At 36.8% G+C, this 20,378-nt stretch overlaps 1 protein-coding gene across 7 annotated transcripts in view; it reads left to right on the top strand.

Moving 5' to 3' along the window:
* The window catches only part of Map3k5 (mitogen-activated protein kinase kinase kinase 5), a 210,060-nt gene that overhangs the window by 114,064 nt on the left and 75,618 nt on the right, over positions 1-20,378 (top strand). For all 7 annotated transcript variants that reach the window (XM_078019065.1, XM_078019061.1, XM_078019062.1 and 4 more), the window contains 5 exons: positions 244-403; positions 2,719-2,872; positions 8,454-8,561; positions 16,842-16,891; positions 19,226-19,321. In XM_078019065.1, the coding sequence (XP_077875191.1) occupies positions 244-403; positions 2,719-2,872; positions 8,454-8,561; positions 16,842-16,891; positions 19,226-19,321 (568 nt within the window). The remainder of the gene's footprint in view (positions 1-243; positions 404-2,718; positions 2,873-8,453; positions 8,562-16,841; positions 16,892-19,225; positions 19,322-20,378) is intronic.

Raw genomic sequence — 20,378 nt, forward strand, 5'->3', positions numbered from 1 at the left:
GGATGTACATAAAGTGACCGTGGCAATTATCTTTGGATTTTCAAATTAAAGGATAATTTTCACGTTCTTCCAAGTAACTTTTCTGATTAGTCAGACATTTTCTTAAACCACCTTAATAATCAGAAATTTAAAACTACTTGTGTCTTACAAGAGGATGAAAGCTTAATTTTGCTTTGTAATGAGAGTTCGCTGTGCCCATCTGTGGTGTGTTTGTAACGGTTCTGTTTCCTGCTAATCTCCTAGGGGTGAAGCTGAGTAGCCTTCTTGGCAAAAAAGGGAACTTGGAAAAACTCCAGAGCTACTGGGAAGTTGGATTCTTTCTGGGAGCCAGTGTCCTGGCAAATGACCATCTGAGGGTCATTCAAGCATCTGAAAAGCTTTTCAAACTGAAGACACCAGCATGGTAATAATAAATGCTTATGTGTTTGTACAAGTATTTTTAACAAGCAGTTTTATATTGTTCTCAATATATTAAAGTGACAATTAGATTACTTTATTGTTTTTAGAATAAAATACAGAATTTAGGGGGAAAATTGATGTTCATAGAGAAAGTATGTTGAACGGAAGTTCTGATGACTTTGGATGGACGATGTCAAGTCACTTGACCTTTCCTACACATGGACCAATCCACTGGCCAGGTCAGCCAGTGTCACCTACATGAACCATGCAGAGGCCACAAATTTTATACCTGTAAATCTGGTACATATTCAGGGCCCGGGAGACCATATTCCTATCTCAGCCCCTTTGGCCTCTATTCCAAACACACATGCCTTTGTTTTAGGATCTCATCTCTTTTGGAATTCTCATTCTTGGTTTTTATTTTATTTTTTTACTTAGACTTTGATGGGCACATTTGAGTTTTCCTACATATGTGTGTTTTTCTAATTTCAAACTTTTGTTCTTGGAATTAAACCAAGTCTTATCATTAATTTGTTCATATATGGATGTACATAAAGTAACCGTGGCAATTATCTTTGGATTTTCAAATTAGAGGATGATTTTCACGTTCTATATGGCATTGAGATGATGAAAAAAAGATTTCTCCTGCATTTAGGACCATTTTGAAAAAAAGAATTCTAATTTTATTAGGCATCATATATAATAAGACTTTAAAAGATTAACAACAGGGCTGGGGCTGTGGCTCAAATGGTAGCGCACTCGCCTAGCATGCATGAGGCCCTGGGTTCGATCCTCAGCACCACATAAAATAAAATAAAGATATTGTGTCCACCTAAAACTATTATATATATATATATATATATATATATATATATATATGAGCTGATCAGAGCTCAGGCACTGACTGAGCACATCGGAGGAGCCATTTGAAAAGATGACCACCCTGTCTCGAAGCCCTCCTGGCTCCCTGCAGGACTTCCTCACCTCCAGGTCTCCTTTGGCCAGTCTTCCTCCACATCACTCCCACACCCATCTCTCTAAAATGCAAGTCTAACCTTTCCACTCCCTGGAAATCCTTCAGTGGTTCCTCACAGCCTAAGGGATAAGTCCATCTCTTGGCTGGGCCAACAGGGTTTTCCCTTAGCCGTCTGGACCTCAGCTCTTGTCACGCCCCAGGGTTCTCACTGTTCTCTTCATAGCAAACATGCCAAAGTCCAGTTTTAAGTGTTTGTGTGTCTTAGGTGCCTCTTGCAGCCCTCTTATCTACCCTGGGACACTCATAAATCACATCTGCTCATAAAGCAGACACTGACCTGAACCCTGCCTCACACCCAAGGCCTTGCTTTCTTGTTCCTGTCGTCCTGTAGTTAAGCTTCTGCTGATATTGCTTGTATGGTTCCCTTTAGCTGGATGGCCGTTCAGTTATGTCTCCACTAGTATTTTATTCATGGCATTACGATACTTTTCTACGTTTGCCTTCACTGTATAGAATGCAACCTGAGCCAGTATCATGTCCACAATAAGCATTTAACCAATGATATGAAATACACGAACCAGTGAATGCATGTATTACATTCAGCCAAATTTGCTGTTTCTTTTCTGTGACTATCCAGGTGGTAGAGAAGGAGACTGAAGCACAGGTATAAACAGCTGTAGCTTTAGGAGCCCTGATTTCTGATAACAGGAAAACAGATACCATTTTATGTAATAGTAATAATGGCAACAAAACAGTGCCTCAGGTTTCCATTAACTTAATTTTTATGGAATGTTATCTCCTATGTTTGCCATCTACAAAGTGCCTACAATAGTCATTATCTCGTATAATTATCTTGTTCCTTATTTTTCCTAACCTTTTCTTTTGAGGCAGTATCTCTCTTAGATGAGAATATTTGTACGATATAGAAGCTCAATTGCTTTGAGGCAAAATAATCTGTTATGAGTAGTCTGTTTTGGAAATGTTCTTCAAAGAAGCATATTTAAAATAAGTGCATTCACCTTGTCCTTGAATAGAATATACGTATTTAAAAAATTTGTGTTTTAAGTAAATGTATGCCCCCAGTTCAATTTATTTAAGCCTTCTAAGCCTCAGTTTCCTCATCTCTGAAATGCAGATAAAAGCCCATGTTATTGAATTTTTTTGAGATTTAAATGAGACAATATGTGAAAGTATGTGATATGTAACAAAGAGTAATGTTAGGTGAAGCTGAATGCATAATTATAAATGTCATATATATTGTGGTTACAGAGTAAAACCAGGATACGTGGAAACAGGTGATTCTAAATTTGCAAGTGATTTTTTTTATATATTTTAACTCTCAGGTACCTCAAGTCTATTGTAGAGACCATTTTGATATATAAACATTTTGTGAAGCTGACCACGGAACAGCCTGTAGCCAAGCAGGAACTTGTAGACTTCTGGATGGATTTCCTGGTTGAAGCCACAAAAACAGATGTTACTGTAGTTAGGTTTCCAGTGAGTACCCTTTATTTAAATCCAAGTTTTATTCTGTGTTGTTTCTTGATCATCTTGCATTCTGATTATAATAGTAATGGCATACTGGTTTTCATGCCCTAAGACTGCTGTCACCTTGCTCACATATATATTTTCTGTAATCTGGTTTGCTTTACCTTACTTTTTAAAATAACTTCTCTAAATTAGAGAAATGAGATACATTTGTATTTTTATCATAGAATTTGGGTGGTCCCTTAAGTGTGCTTGCAAAACAGTGAAAAGATGGCCTCTTAGCTCAGCAAGGCAAGGCAGCTCCAGCCCAGTGGGTGGATGCTGTTATTAAATAGTCCAGTTTTGTTGACATTGTCTTCAGCTTTATCACCATTAGTATGGTGGAAATGATCAGGCTCAACTGTTTTGTTTAGATTATCATCTCTACCACTTTTTTTTTACCCAACTGGGTCAGAATTACACATGAGTCAGAGAAACCCCAGGTAGGATCCCCAGTCACTGTTTATGATGCTTTGACCATGGGAAGTGATGACTTCTTTTGGATCTACAACTCATTTTAGCTGGTCTCTAGCTGACTTTATATATAAATGTGTGTTATACATTTATATATGTATTATAAATATATCTTTTATGCACATATGCACACAAACACACACATAACATTTTTAGATGTATTTGTCATCTTTTCAGCTGGTGCCATTCCTATCTACCCTGATAGCTTGCAGAATACCATCCAGAGCAATTTGGATTTGGCAATCATTTTGGGAATTATGACAACTCACTATGTGTATCAATTTCTTCCCATGTCAAAGTGATGGCATAAATCTTTCAGGTTTGAGCTCTCTAATCTCAGTCTGGTGATAGTTCTCAATTCTTCCTGTAAAAACCTTGGTTTTGTTGATAGGATCATCTGCTTCATTTAATTAAATCCATTGTGGGTATTAACATTCTTTACTCTGTCTTCCACAGAAAGCCTTGAGCTCAGCAGGCTCCTTCGTTGAAAAGGCTTTTAAACTAAAACACTTCAGCTCATTTTCTAGTCTAGATAATGTGCAACCGAGGAAAATCCTTATCTTAGGGTGAGCTGGCAGCTTGCCTTTCACTGGTGCTTTGAGTGTCAATAAAAATGGTGGTGAAAGAAGACAGCACACAACTCAGCCTTTAATTGACTGTGGACTTGATCAGCTAGAAAACTGGCCATGAAAGGAACTCATTCATATTAGCTGTTGCCAACTAACTTAAATTAGTTCAGTGTGAATTAGTCTGTTGTAATGTAAATAAGTGAATGTAAAAAAACAGTAAAACACAGAAAATATTAAGTGAGAAGTTAGGAAATTGTAAGTATGAATGGATTAGGTAAGAAAAGACCAATTAAGTCCCAAAGGAAAATATGCACCAATTCAATTTTATTAAAAAATGGCGCCCATGCCTTGAATCCCAGCATCTTGGGAAACTGAGACAGGAGGATTGCAGGTTCAAAACCAGCCTCAGCAAAAGTGAGGCACTAAGCAACTCAGTGAGACCTTGTCTCTAAATAAAATAAAAAATAGGGCTGGGAATTTGGCTCAGTGGTTGAGTACCCCCTAGTTCAATTCTTGGCACCTCCTTGCCCCCCCAAAATTAGATGGCCTGAGTATGTAGCTCTGTGGTAGAGCATTTGCCTAACCTGACTGAGGTTCTAGGTTCAATCCCCAACAATGCCAAAAAATTAAAAGTTAAAAAAAAAGGAAAATTTTGTTCAGCAAAAAAACTCATGAACAAATCAAATAGAAAACTACTCAATAGGGAGAAAATATTTAATACAAATTCTGTAAAATAGTTTGCCTAAGTAAAACAAAAACTGCAAATGGTAAGAAAGAAAGAAGAAAAATGGGCAAATTATATGAAAATAATAATTTACCATAGAGGATAGTCAAGAAAGTAAAAATGAGATCATTTTTTCCCTATTGAACTCATATAATTAAAAATTGGAAAGGTGTGGGGCATGAGCATTTTTAGAGATGGCTGGTGGGCAGAAAGAATTAAGTGCTTTTGGAAATCTTGTATGAGGGGGATAATAGCATCATATAAAGGACAATGGGGACTTCAACTCTTTCTGTAGAATTTTATTTCTTTAAGAAAAGTTTTGAAGCAAATATGGCAGCACATTAACATTTTGTTACCTGTGGGTGGGCGGTACAAAGGTATTTGTCATTTTATCTTGTATTCACTTATGAAATATCATTTAGCTTTTTCCAGCAATCCATTTCCTTCTTGGAACTTAGTGGTTTATTTGGGGGCTATGTTTTAGTGAAAAGACTCTAAAATGCAGTGTTTTCTACTCATTTCTATGACATTTGAGATCATAACTTATGTTTTAAAAATTGCTTTCCTATAATTGGTTGTTATACAGAGTGCAAAACTGTCTTCTAGCTCTTGTGAAGTTGAGCTTTCTTTTTTTCCTTTTTTATAAATTAAGTAGAATTTATTTCTAAGGTCTTCAAAGATTATTATGGACACCAAACACCAAGTATCCTTCTAAAAGCATCCCAAATTAAATCAAAGGCACATCATCAAAGTAAAACATTTGTGACATGAAGAATTCTTTTAGGGCATAATATTTTCATATGACTTTGTTTTTAACCATTTGCAATGTTCTCTATGTAGGTCATATTTTAAGCGTTTTTTAAAGACACGGAATAATGTAGTATCTTTTTAAAAGTGCCATCATAACTATAAAGCAAAGGAACTTAAAAAGAGATCAAATTTGCTTTATACAGAAGATGGGGCAACCTCATATGCATCATAACAGGAATATTTCCAAACAAGTTGCTGAGTTTTCTTATAGTTCATGTTTTGTGAATTCCAGAAAATGTAAGTCTCCCCAGAAGTTCCTGAGTCAATAGAAATTGATTAATCACTGCAAAGGTATTTTTAAAAAAATAATGAAAGCATGGAGGGTTTTTTTTAAAAAAAAAAAAAACAACAACAACTCAATATGGTTGATAATATAGTGGAAAAATAGGACCAATATTTGGGTAGTCATTTGTGACTACTTCTGGAATTTGCCATCTGTGTTCACTGCGTAGAGAAAGGAACCTCTACTATGTTTCTGTATTGGCCGTGTGTTTTGTGAGTAGCATTCTGCTCTGTGGTTCACACCTCTCAAGGCTGCATAGTCTTGAGACTTGAATGGGAGGATAACTTTATTCTTCTTTTGAAAATGGATCTGATTAAAACCTAGGTTGTCCTATATGAGAAAACATTTACTGTGTCTATTTCTTGTTTATCTCATTATCATAATCCAGTCTCAATCCTCCAAGAAGTTAACTGTGACCCTGTGCATAAGAAAATGACAGTTTATTTGCAAATGATTTGAATGGCCCTACCCTTTGTTATTATTTGGATTCTGTTTCAGCTATTCCTTTTCCTTAGCCATCTTTTTCTTTCCTTCTTACATTGAAAAGTTTGGAGACCCTGAACCTAATGTCAGGAAGAAGAGGGGAGTGGTCTTTGTGAGACCTCAGGAATTCTGACATATAACCCTACTTAATGCTCTTCTCTGTAGTTTATAAGCCGTGCCCTCTTCTTTCCAGCTGCAGAAATGCACGTGATGTTAGCAGTTAATTATAGTGTTGACCCATATAGAAGACAACAAATTGAAAACAAGAGTATTATGTATGCTGTAAGCAAGTTGTGTCTAGCTCTATGGCTTTGTCAAGCAGCCTCCTTTTCCTTATCTTTCCTCAGCCTTTCTGTGCCCTCTGTAATATATGCTACACATTCCTTACACTTTGTCATTTCAAGGGCAGATCAAGGGCTCAACAGATGATAGACAGTGATAAATGTAGCCCTACTTTTATTCCCTGTCCCAAGTTAGGAAGACATAGTTCAGAGTTCATCTATTAGGAATATTTGAGGTGACAATAAAGACGTAATTTAACCAGAAAGGAGTCAATCTGGGACTGTGCTTTTCTGTGGCTAAATAGTGTGCTCACAGAATTAGGAAATAAGATCTATTCTGATTTGTCAGGAAGGAGACTTGGATCATGTTTTGGGAAATCCATTTCTTAATTCTCTACTATTTGTTGTAATTTAATAAACACTTGGATCCTCAGATGTGAAAACACCATTTCTGCAGTGCTTAGATTGAAAATTGATTTTCAGTATTAATCAATGGCTCCCTTAACTCACTTGACTGGAATTAGAGCCTTGACTCACCTAGTGAGTGAGTGTGTTCCTGAGTCAGTTTGTCCTGCCGTGGGCGCTCAGTGTGGGTTTATTTGTGGTATGGCCTGTCTTGTTTTCACAGCGACAGCCTGACCAAGAATTTGAGCTCTGAAAATTTTTTATACTCAAAGAGTAAAGAAAATTTTGTTTTTTTCTAGGGCCCTTTCTCTACTTCTGTGTACATTAACTTACCTAAATGTTTGGGAGTGATAAATTTAGAGTAAAATGAGTACATTGGGTTCATGCTATGTGCCGAGGACCAGATTTTTGACCCAGATTTTGTGCTTTCTTGCCCAGGCTGCATTTTATGTTTTAATGTATTGTGAGTCTGTAATTTTTTGTGATGAAGCCCTAGATAAGCTTTCTCTTTCACTTTTATTTGGTAAACTTGCTTGATTCAAGAGTAGTTCTAAAAGTAATTTTCTTGTGTTTTAAGCAGTGGAATACAAAGAGCTAATCACAGTTTTTCTATAGTGAAATACTGGCTTTTCTTTTCTTTTCTTTTTTTTTTTTTAAAAAATACTCTTACTGAAATCTGTGTTAAAAATGTGGGTCTTTAAAGCTTCTGTGTGAATAGGTAAGAATTATTACAGTAGCTCTGAAGCCAGGGCATGTATGGTAGTTAATGTTCTTTTCTGGTGTGAGAAACTAGTAATAATGTAATAACTTCATGCAGACCTTTGATACAGATTCTCAACTTATCATATACCCTTTGTAAATCTCCAAAACAGGAGCAAATTTTGTCTTTTTCTCTCACAAGGCTAAATATATCATTATTGGAGTTGCCAGTTTTATCTTGAAGTCAGTGCAAACACATTTTTATTACTTTAGGCAGTTATGTCTGTTTTGGGGGTTTATATATAAAACTTTCAACAATAACCAAAATTATTCCTGGATCCTTTTACGTGGACACGAAAACCATACTACTACCTCTTTATGATAAAACGTGACAGCAGAAAACCTAAAATAAGTATGGGACATTCTATGTATGGAATTTTTCTGTGCACAGAATTGCTTTACCATGTTTCTGCCTTTCTTTGACACATTTGTATTTATAGAACTAGCTTATGTATTGCACGACCAAGTATAAGCTTTTAAATATATATCATTAGTAGTTTGGACTAATGTTTGGATTTTAAAATTTTATTTCTAAGTTCATTAGCAGTAAGAGGTGATATATTGTTGACCTTATGATAATTGTATAATATCATTCAATGCTGAGAGGAGTCATAGGACTCATCAGAAGTTAAATGGGTTTCTCCAGCCGGGATCCACAGCCTCAGCCTATCATCTCCCACGCTGGTGCTGGGTGGTTGTAGCAGCTCCCAGAGGTTTAAATCTTCAGTCACTGATTTGAGTTCCTTTCCTTTATCTTCCCGAGGTATTAATATTAGAACCAACCAAAATCTATCAGCCTTCGTACTTATCTATCAACAATGAAGTGGAGCAAAAGACAATATCTATTTGGCACGTGCTTCCTGATGACAAGGTAAATTACGCAATTATTAAGATAAGAGCATTAGTCATGAAAGACTTTACTTCCTTCTAGTATTTACCTATTCCAGCAATTGTCTGTGTTAAGAAGAAACAGCTTGCCTCTATTTGTCTTGCCATAAATATATTCTGTATAATATAGTTTGTTACATTTGGGTTATGAATTTTGCTCAGCTAATAAAAATAATTGAACTATTTGGATTTTTATTGTAGATGGCATAACCATTTGGAGTGTACTCAAAACTGGACTATTTCTCTGATTTTTAAATTCATGCTGTAAATTATGTATCAAAGAACTAATACTTGAAATATATGTTGTAAATGGTGCATCTCTTAATTCTTGGAAACCTTTCAGAATCATGCCACTTTTGTTCTTACACTGGTACATTAGAGTTATCATTACATCTAGCTGTTTGGTTATCTAAGTGACTGCTAAGTCTCCGGTTAGCCACTGCCTCAGTGTGTGTGCACAGAATGAAATGGACTGTGTTCATTTGTTATCAGAAGGACCTTAAGCACTCTCATTTCTGCTCTTAGTAATAATATGGACAACCCTTTCTGCTACTTGATTTCATCAATTATGATGCATGTACAAATCATCCTACTATTTTTGTTAATAGAATCTTTTCAGGACCTAACCAGTACACAAGATAAACCACAAATATGAGAGAAGTCTTGGGGAAAAGTAGTTCATTTTTAATAGTACTCTTGGGGAAAATAGTTCATTTTTAATAGTACTCTTTGGTAATTGCTTTCCAAAATACCTTATAATTTTCTTGAAACTACATTCTTGTACATAGTCACTCAGCAGGTGTTTATTGAGCACTTATTCTGTGCCAGGTACTACCAGGCACTACATTAAATGATAGGGAATCATTTGTGTACAAAATAAGTAAAATTCCTGCCCTCATGATACTTTCTGTCTACTCAAGGCAGCAGTAATCCAATCAGTAAAACAAAGAGGTATGATTAATGATGATAAGGGAAAAATAAAGCAGGATGTGGAAGCAGGAGGTCTGTTTGGGAGTATGAGGTTACAATTTTTTTTTTAAATATGGTTTTTGAGTCATTAGACCTGGATTTAGATTCTGTCACGGCCCTTGGGTACCATGGCTTCCCCAAGCTTCAGTGTCCTCATCTATAGAATGAGATGATGATGATGATGATGACCATCATCATCATCATCATCACCACCACCTCAAAAGATTTTTGTGAAGATCAAACAAAATCATGTAGGTAAGAGTGCATCTCATTATAAAAATTACCTGATATATTTGAACAGTAGTAACAATCACAGTGATAAAATAACTGCTTTGTACATGTTAGGACTAAACCCTCTTTTTTGAAACCTACAAGTTACACCATGGGAGTGATATTTGAGAGGTTGTTCTTGTACCATTCAGGCACAAATCCAGCAGTGCACAAACCCTGGCCATCATGAATGAGGTCTACTGTATTGGAATTTTTTAAACTTAAGAGTGAAACTTGGGCACATAACCTTTTTCTGAAGATCTCTGTGTGATTCTGATTTGCAGCCATGGTTGAGATCAACTTTAATAGGGGATGCAGGCATATTAAATTACTCAATTGTAATTCTGACTAAGCTGGCTCCAAGGGACGGTGTTTTTCAAAGTGTGGTTCCCTGAAACGTCAGCATTTGAGTCATCTATAGAGCTGATGGATGATGCAAATTCCTGGTCTTCATGTCACAACCTACTGAAGAAAGTCTTAGACTCACATGTAGAAACCATCACCTCAGGACAATGAACAGGAAAGTCAACACAGCTTATCTATAATCTATCAAGAAGAATGTCGTATGCTCTGAGTTGTCCATCTCAATTGGGACAGACTCTTCCCAGATGTCAGTGAGGGCCAGGCTTGTGACCTCTATCGGAGCAGCAAGAAGTCACCTGTCACAGTGCTATAGTTTTTAGAAAAAGTGATGTTTTGTGTTTAAAATGAACAGACAGATACTGAACAGCACCCAGAAAGCATTTTTATTTGTATTTTAAGTTGTCATGTTTGGATAAAGTTGATCATGTTAAGTTTTGTAATAACATGACCATGGAGAATACCATCCATTTTCAACACCAAACCTGTGTAGCAGCATTGAGAAATACACTGTGGCATATTTCAGCATCGTGGTCTTTTTCAGATCCAGTATGTAGAAGAATGTTCTCTCTAGCACTTCCACAAGACTATTCTGCACCAGGTCTACCAAAATTTTAGAGATACTCCATTAACAGATTGAGGTAACTGAGGATCTTCACCCAATAAGCCCCATATCACAGATTTCAATATTGCCAGTAAAAGCAGTGTTGTAAATTTCAGTTTCATCATTAAGAGTGCCAGTGACATAGATACTAACACTTGAATCCAGGCATAGAGGTGCATGCCTATAATCCCAGTGACGTGGGAGACGGAGGCAGAAGGATTGCAGGTTTGAGTTCAGCCTCAGCAAGTTAATGAGACTCTAAGCAACTTAGTGAGAGAATCTGTGTCAAAATAAAAATTTAAAGGAGCTCTGGCTGTAGCTCAGTGGTAAAGCACCCCTAGCTTCAATCCCCAGTATCAGAAACAAACCAATAACAACAACAACAACAACAAAAAATTTGCAAAAAAAAAAAAAAAAATCACAGTACTTACTCATAGCAGACAATTTCATTGATAACAGACTTTTAGGTAAGAGATGGCTTCCCACTACAATTCACATTTTCTTGGTGAAGTGACAGGGGAAAGCCTTTCAAAGAAGCAATTGGCCCAACAAATTATGTTCCTAATATATGAGGTAAAGAGACCCCACCTGAAGCATCGTGTTTCGCCCGAGGAAGCACTGTTGAGATACTGGTAACATTAGGGCCTCGTGTCTGCAAGCATTTTTTGAGTTCTGTGGACCTTGTAACCGTTCTGGGTTTTGAGAAAGGTGATATGTTCTTGGGCTAGGAAGTTCAGTGAGGAGGAAGAAGAGTGAGGCATGGCCTCCTGAGACAAGGCTTCATAAAGGAAGCTGGACTTGACCATGAACTAGTGAAAAAGTAAAGGGGTGAGGGAAGAGAATCCAGTTTAGAAGAAGGGAGAGTTCCAACAAAGGCACCCTGCTGAAAGCGAACATGGGATCTTCCGGGATGGAAGGAGCCTGCCTGGCCACAAGAGGAAGGTGTCAAGGGTGCTGGAGCATCGAGTGGGTAGGCAGGACGATAGAAAACAATGCAGTGCCATGTGAGCTAAGAATGTAGACACGTGCAGGTAGAAAACCGCACCATGAAGCTTCTGAGAGCTGGCATGAAGTCAGAGTGGGGTAGGAATTAAGAACACAGGTGTGAAGCCTGGTGCCATCCCTTGCTTGCTCTGGGACCTGGGAAGTCCATTTAAACTCCTCATGGTGTACTTCTTGTATATTATAAGGAGAATAACATTACCTCGTTGGATTGCTGTGAAGATGAGGGGAGATCATTATTGTAAGTCATTAGCACAGGGCTAAATGGCATGGAACAAATGCTCAATAATGGTTGCTCTTATAGCTGTAAGATTTATTGGGACTTCACAATAGAGTTCAGAAATCTTGGCCTCTAGAGGATCACAGGAAGACTGTTAGAAGAACTAGCTAGAAACAAGGCAGGTAGAACACTTGGACTGGAATGATGTGATTGTGGCCACAGAGGGATAGACAGGTCATTTGGAAAGAAAAGCATATGACTTAATCACTCATTGAAGAAGAGGAATTAAAAGAGGAAAAACTGTGAAGTTAACTCAGATTTCAGTCTCACTGATAAAACTGGCATGGGGTTTAGAAGAAAAACCTGAGTTGTAGAGGAATCATTAGGAATTTCACGTTGGACTTGTTTAATTGGAACCAATGGCATGACTCTGGGTAGAATCATCCAGAGACGAAATCAAGAATAATCAATGTATCTATATATGCATGTTATTCATATAGCTTTCAAGTATGATGTTTTATTTACATTGTTTTAAAATATGTGTAGACATGTTCTGAAATGCTCAGGTTTAGTAATCACCCAGTTGAAACTACAAAAACTAAGGCTAGTTATGAGACCTGACACTATGAATGAGAATAACTGAGAGAGATTGTCAAAATCTTGCTTGATTGGTTATTCAAGAGCAAGGTTATCCAAGGACACTTGGAAATGGAATGGGGCTAATGGAATTAGTGATTAGCAAGGCCCAGAGAATGAGTGGGCAGCCAGAAAAATTTGGAAGACAGGGGAAAAAAAAAAAGCTAGAGATTAAGCCAGAGGTTTTTGGAAAGTGAATACTATTTCCAGCTAGTTGTTACTGTGTCCTTCCTGGAGGTTCTCGGTTCATTAAAGTGAGCCTTATGTTGATTCTCTTATGCTTTGCAACAATTATAGAGATGAATTTTTAAGGTGTTAATAAATAAATGGATTAGGATAAAAACCAGTATATTAAGGAGGGTTATAGATTTAGGCTGTGAATTGTCCAGTTTCCATTTTCACCATTTAAAAAAATGTTTTTATTAGTATATTATAGTTATATATAATAGTAGGCTTCATTTTGACATAATCATACATGCATGGAATAAAATTGGCTCCATTTTAGTCCCTAGTACTTACTTTTTCCCTCCCCCAGACCCTTTCTGTACTCTGCTAGTCTTCTCCTATTTTTGAGTTCTGTGGACCTTGCAACTGTTCTGGTTTCTAGGGAAGACTATGAGCTTTTGGTGTAGGAAGTTCAGTGAGGAGGAAGAAAGTGAGGCATGGTTTCCTGAGACAAAGTTCAATATTTGTTTTTTTTTTAATTGGTGCTTTATAAATATGTATATAAAAAGTAGAATTCACTGTGTTACGTTCACAACATAAAGTTAATTTCATTCTGCAGTTCTCCTTCCCCATCCCTCCTCCCTCTCCCTCAATCTCCTTTTTCTACTCCACTGATCATCTCTCTTCTATTTCCATGGGTTTCCCACCTTTCCCCCTCCTTATATTACTTTGTCTTCTGCATATGAGAGAAAACGATCATTTCAATTTTAGTTTATGTGCTGCTGAAGCGACTATCTGTTTTCGCCATTTTTGATCAAGAAGAAACATAGTTCCATTATTTCTATTCCCTATAACCTTCAGTTCTAAAAATTCTCCTTGTTCATAAATTTAATTTTTTGTGAATCACTTTTCATTTGGATTTTATGATGATTTCTTTACAAACCCTTGGTCTATCCATAATGTATTCATTACTACTGTCATTTTTCTCTAATTTGTTTTTATGTAGAAGTGGTAAAATTGGAAGATAAGAAATAAAAGTAAGAAAACTTTATTACTATGTTAGTTTAAAACAAATATAAAACTGTAATTAAATAATAGATAAGCTACCAGCTTAATAGATTCTATACTAAACAGGAAATGGATTGTTTTTGATATAGCATGTCTTAAATTTTTTTTTCTAAAAGCAAAACAAGAATGTTGATTTTTATTTATCGTATTTATTTCTTTATACCTTATCTCAATATTTTCACTCTAAAATGGGAAATGAACAGTCCCATGAATTAGCACATACTTAAAATGAAATTTTTTCAAAACTCTAAGCATGTTATATACCAGTTTCCAGGAAGTCTTAGAAGTCCCCTGTACATTCAAGGGCAAAATTAATTGAATGCAATTCTTTTACCAGTTCTCCCATAGGTGCTTTCCTCTTAGTCAATCAGTACTTGAGGAATGCCTACCCTGGGTACTATGAAAGAAAAACCTAGATTGAAGGATGACAAGTTATTTGCAAGATACTTTATATGATGGTTATCTAGAATTCCCTCCTTTTAGGATTGGACTATCTTGGCCTGTTCTGTGGCTTCTTGAGTACAGGTAGTAGGTAGTAGGTAGCAGGTAGCAGGGGCCCAGGAGAGGAATAACCCTCCTACCTTCCAGGTTCAGCCAGTGGCCACTCAAGAAATGTGTGAAGAGAGCTTCCATGTTACGATAATTGTAGGCTTGCTCACAACTCCAAAACTCTCAACTGAAACAGCTTTAATAATAAGGAAATGCTGTTTTATATGACAAGAAGTTCCGAGATGGGGTCAGAATGAAGGGGATGTAAATGTCAGAATTCTGAGTTGATTTCTGTACTCTTGTCTGTCCTCTCACTCAAGCAGGGCCTCACAGACAGGGTCGTAGTGAGAAAGGGCTGGCTCTTCTTTATGCCAAAAGTTGTATCAGTCACCAGCAAGGGAAATGGTCTCACCATGGTTGGTGGAGTCTATTCCTCTTCACCGTACCACCTGAACAAAGTTCAGGACAAGGAGGGAATGGCCATTGCCTAAGGAACCACTGTGTCTGCCCCTGTGTGATTTCTGTCACCCTAACTCAGTGTTAATCTAACTGGGGCATGGGATCTGAGGCTGAACATTTCCTAGAAAATGGTGCCTTGTTGGGGCTTGCAGGGGCTAATTATTGTTCTGCCTCTGGCCCTGCCTTTTTAAACCCAGATTCTCAGAGAGGTCTCATGGGTTGGCTTTGTAGCTCACCAGTGCCTCTGTGTGGTGAGTCCCTCTAGTAGGGTAGGTGGGAAGGGCGGCCTTGTGTTAATCAATCTAGGTTGGGCCCTGGACTTGATACCACTGAAACGGAACAGTTTCCTAGCAGTATAGGCTGTCTTTCAGGAACCTAGTATTCTGGAAATGTTCTCCTTTCCTACAGACCCAACCCAGTCAACCTGGGAAATCTCTTTTGGTTGCTCTTCAGAGCAGGGCTGACAGGAGATTGAATTACTGGTGCTGTTGGTCAGTGTTTGCTGGTTCCTGTGTTTGGTGGCTATTTTGCGCACTGACCATCCAGCTCTGCCCTTATCCCCCACCTCCTTATCCTGAACGTGGCCTTGGAAAGCAGCTCAGTTGTAGGCTCTGAGGATAAAACTGCATTGTATGCAAGTAGTGTACGGGTTACAGCTACAGTTCCTGGAGCACACGGAGATTTATAAGTTCACCTGAGGCCAGCAGGATTTAGAAGCAACTTTCCGAATTACCAGTCAGGCTGCAAGGCTGCTATTTTAGTTTGCCTCCCTGTGCACTCTGGTTAAGAGAGCCACATTCTGTGAGCACTCTTCTGTAGAGTCTTTCCTTCCTGGACTTCATGGACAATAAAATCTGCTCTAAGCTAATTCAGGTCACATCCCTTTTACTTGTCTGATGTGCTTGAAACTAGTAAATCTGTATCAGGCTTGAGAGAAGCTGTTTGTTTTGTTTTGTTTTTTTATTTTTTAAGTTCCAATAGCCATAGCAAAGAACTAGGGTCTGTGGATAGAAATTGTGACTTTTTTGAGTTGCTTTGCCAAAGAGAGTCCTGGGCCATCTCAGAGACACAAGACTTAAACCCATTTCACAAGCCCAGCCAAGACCTCAACCTCCAGGCAGTGTGTGGGTAGGAGCTTGTTTTCCTGATTGTTTGACATTTCCATAGTTGAATTTCAGTGTGAATTTCTTATCATATAAATACTTCCTAAATATAGGCCCATATCAGCTGCTTTATTGCTATCAAAATATTTATGGTATCAATTCATTTTGTTGTTGGACAGTTTTTATAGACAATATGATTCATCTTGGAATTTATTTAATTTAAGAATACATGAATTTGATAATAATTGTAACTTAGTTTTAGTAGTAAACTCAAGAAATAAATTATCACTTTTTTTAGGTCTGGACTCAATGAATCACCCATATTTATCATGATATTAAAGTTTTTATGTTCAAACTTTATTAATGTGTTGAATTTTGCATAAATTTGGTAATAACACAGCATAGTTATAATGACATTATGTCCATATGCACACATTGCTCTACTGATATCTGAAGCAATAGACCCATTGGTTTACTTAGAAATTTTACTTATAGATAATTTAGAAGTAATTATCTTTAAAACCTTGCAGTTATTTTATTCAAATTAATGTTTTTCTTTTTCCGAAAAGAAATATTGCTGAACTATAATCATTGAATTACCTGATCCCTTGGTTTTTTACTTGAAAAATTAATGTACAACAATACATTAAAAATCAGGCTTTAGAATTTAATGAGAATAATTCTCCCAGGCTCTTTTGGAAGCGGTTTTATTGGAGTACAGGAGTTATTAAGTAAACCTCACCCTTGTGACTTAAGAATGAATTGCAACTTCCATGTGATAATTTGTTCATGAAGAATTGAGCACCAGGAAAAATGACTCTGTGTATTGTTAAAAATAATAAAACAAAATTATTTTCATTACGTTATGTTCACTTTGGATGACTCAGTATTTTTTGTTGTTGTTTTCCTATGTTCTAGAAAGGTATACATGAGTGGAATTTTAGTGCATCCTCTGTCAGAGGAGTGAGGTAAGTTTCCTTGGTACATTTTATTCACTTAAAAGATATTCTTCTGGACTATTTATAGCCTGACTAGGACTTTTATTATGAGTTTAAAGTCCAAAGCATTTCAGGAATCCCTTCAAATGATGGAAATGCCCAACCTTCTTAAATCTCACTGTTTCCATTGTGAAAGGATTTTCAACAAGATGTTCACTGTTTGTGGAATCGACTCTTGAGTTTGTTGCCTGCTAAAATATGGTGACTTTGGGGTAAATGTGAACTGTGGACCAGAATCAAGTTGTAGATAAAAGGGAGCTAATGTGGAGGTCTTCTTGAGCCGATTGAGTTTTTGGCTTATGTTATAGGATGGTTTTCTGTTCCTTTTGGTGACCTACCCCCCCCCCCCTGCCCCCACGTAGATCCAAAGCACACAGTACATCTACCAGCTTGTGTCCTATAGGTAACATGAGATCATAGGGAATCCACTTTTTAAAACTCTTCCTAAGGTCACTGTTGAGGCAGTGTTAGAGTGACAAACTTCGGTTCTAACATAGCTGCCACAATATGGCTGTTATAATGCCAGTGGCTCAGAAAATATCATTTCTTGGGAATTAGAAATAGGATTATTTTTTCAAATCAAGAGTCACAGATTACATGGCTAAGTATTTGTTAGACAGATGCTCATACTAAACCAATTCTTAAAAATTCCAAAACAAATTTAATTGTGTTTTCTACTATTTATCCCCATGTAATAGAAATGGAAGGCAACAGATTTCTGCAGGCCAATTATGCAACATCCTGTTGCCTTTGGAACAATAGAAATCGGCTTTGTTAGAGCATGAACTGGTAGAGCAGTCTGAGTCACCAATAATTTTAGTTTGGCTGGTAGAATTACCTGTTGCCTCATGAGTGATCTGAACAGAAACAAGCAAGATTATGGACTGATTCATTATATGTCTTTCCAATCAATTCCTTCTCAAATTAAGCTTTCCTCTCTTAATATTTAATTTAAAACTTAGTCATTAGCAAGGCACTCATTATTTATTGCTGTATTTTTAAGCAATCCATCTGGTATAGTAGATATAAATTCCACTTTATCAGATCTGTTTTCCAATTAATTAATTTTTGTAATTAAGTATGGCAGCTTTATGATTATGATTTATAATATGTGCATAGCATGCCTCCATCTGCTGTTGCTGGCTTAGATGCTGGGACACTTGAATTCTAGTCTGTGTGTGGCTTCAGAGAGAACTAACTTTTCCTGGCTTCCTTCTCTATAAAGAAGAGATGACAAACTATGGAACAAAGTCCAACTAGGTCAGCAGTTTATCTTGCGTCACCCCAGAACTTGCCCAGATCAAGTCAATGAGCATTGAAAACTAGCTATGTGCCAAATGTTGAGTCCTAGTCTGCAGAGGACACAAAAATGCCTGAGGCATGAGCTCCTCTCTTGAGCTCACAGTCTAGCAGAGAAGGGAGCAGATACTTCACAACTATTGGCAATATGGTACGTGATGATCAATGATAGAAGCACTCTTAGAATAGAAGTGCAAACCCTTCTGTTTAGGGTAGAAGTAGGGCAAGGAGAAGGAGTAGGTCTCAATAGGTCCTTAAATGATGATTAGAATTTTACTTTAAAGAAAAAACAAAAAAAGATGTGCATTCCAAATTGAAGAAATAGCAAAGCAAAGGCATAACATTAGGATCAAATACGGCGCACTGCTTGTTCTTACAAAGTTTTATTGGAACACAACTGCAATCATTCGTTTTCAAAATCTGCTTCCATGCTCCAATAGTAGAATTGAGAGTCTGGTTCACAAAACATAAGATAACTATCTGCCCATTACAGAAAACGTTTGCCAGCTCCTGGCATAAAACAGAAGTTCCAAACAAGTGCTATTCTGCATTTCTTCACTTCTCTAAAATCTCTGAAGCTAAGAAGGTGATTTGCTGCCTCCACAAAGTGCCTTCTTAGGCACTTCTTATTCTCTTTTCATTGTTCTACAGAATCACCAAGGTCAGCCAATCAGTTGGTATTTGTACGTTTCCTCCCAGCACACAGATTATTGCTACATTGAATAGGCCACCTTTGCATGCTAAATGGAAGGGACATGTAGTTTATGTGGGCTTATCATCCCCCAGAGCAGCAGAGATGAGTCAGAGGACAATTCTCAGAATAGGAAACAGTTTTTGTGTTATGGTACGGTGAATATCACTTTGTAAGATGCTATTTATGACTTTTGGTTATAAACAACATTGTTGTCATAATTGGGATTGGATATAAAAAGTATTTAGTTTTCATTACAGTTCCATGAAAGTATTACTGATTCCCTGAATAATGCTATTCTGTTGTTGTTTCAGTATTTCTAAATTTGAAGAACGATGCTGTTTTCTTTATGTGCTTCACAATTCTGACGATTTCCAAATCTATTTCTGTACAGAACTTCATTGTAAAAAGTACGTATTTATCATGATGTGTAAAAAAAAAGACGGTTTAAACTTGATCATTATTTTAAGTCACAATTGAACATGTAGCCCCTGTAGAGAATTCATGGCTGTATAGTTATATAAATACTTTATTTGGGCTAATATTTTATAATTATGTGGTATGGTATGCAGTTAGAAAAATTTAATATTTTCTCTTTAATAAATTCAGCTTTTTCTTAGTTGTAATTTGTTTCCCCATAGATTAAAAAAATTAAAAAATTTATTGTTATAATAAACATAATTCTGGGATTCATTGTGACACATCTATACACGCACATAATATAATTTGTTCAAATTCATTCACTAGTACCTCCCCTTTCCCTCTCTGGTCTCCTTTCTCTACTGGTCTCCCTCCACAGATAAAACACTGCCCAAGACTTACTGGTTAATTGTTAAATACTGTGTCTTATTTTTAAAGTGCTCACTTATTACATGTAATTACCAAGATTTTTGTTCTTACATTATTTTGAATAATCTCCCTGTTGTCGTCTGTTGAATAATCTCAGTGTTGTTCACTGGCATGTGGTTTTTAACCCTAGCTCATATTAGAATCACCTGGTGAGCACTGAAAAAGTACCTGGCCCAACCCCAGAGTAATTATAATGGGTTTTCTGATGGGGGCATAGCTTGGGAGAAGAGCCAGTGATTTGATCGATACCAATAAAAAAGATAATCCCAAAAGCCATGAACTGCCTTGTATGTTCTTGTTAATCTGCTTTGGTACGTTTCTCTTGGACTAGTTAAATACTTCATGTTCCTTTAGAACACAGTGACTGACTGTGAGGAAATAGAGAAGTGAGTAACAACTTAGTAGCCAAAGTGTAAGTGAAGCCAGTTTGGACTTCTATTTTATTGGGGATTCTTATTAAAACAATTGCTATTTGACTGCATTTTAAATGACTGATATGCTAGCTACAGTATACAATTATTTGTTTTGTCTTTGTGCCAAAAAAAAAAAAGGTTGCTTAGGCTACAATTCTTGACGAGATTTTTATCATCATTATTGCAAAATATGTGGCAAATAGAC

The sequence above is a fragment of the Ictidomys tridecemlineatus genome, chromosome 8, assembly GCF_052094955.1.
Source record: "Ictidomys tridecemlineatus isolate mIctTri1 chromosome 8, mIctTri1.hap1, whole genome shotgun sequence".
Classification (NCBI taxonomy): domain Eukaryota; kingdom Metazoa; phylum Chordata; class Mammalia; order Rodentia; family Sciuridae; genus Ictidomys; species Ictidomys tridecemlineatus.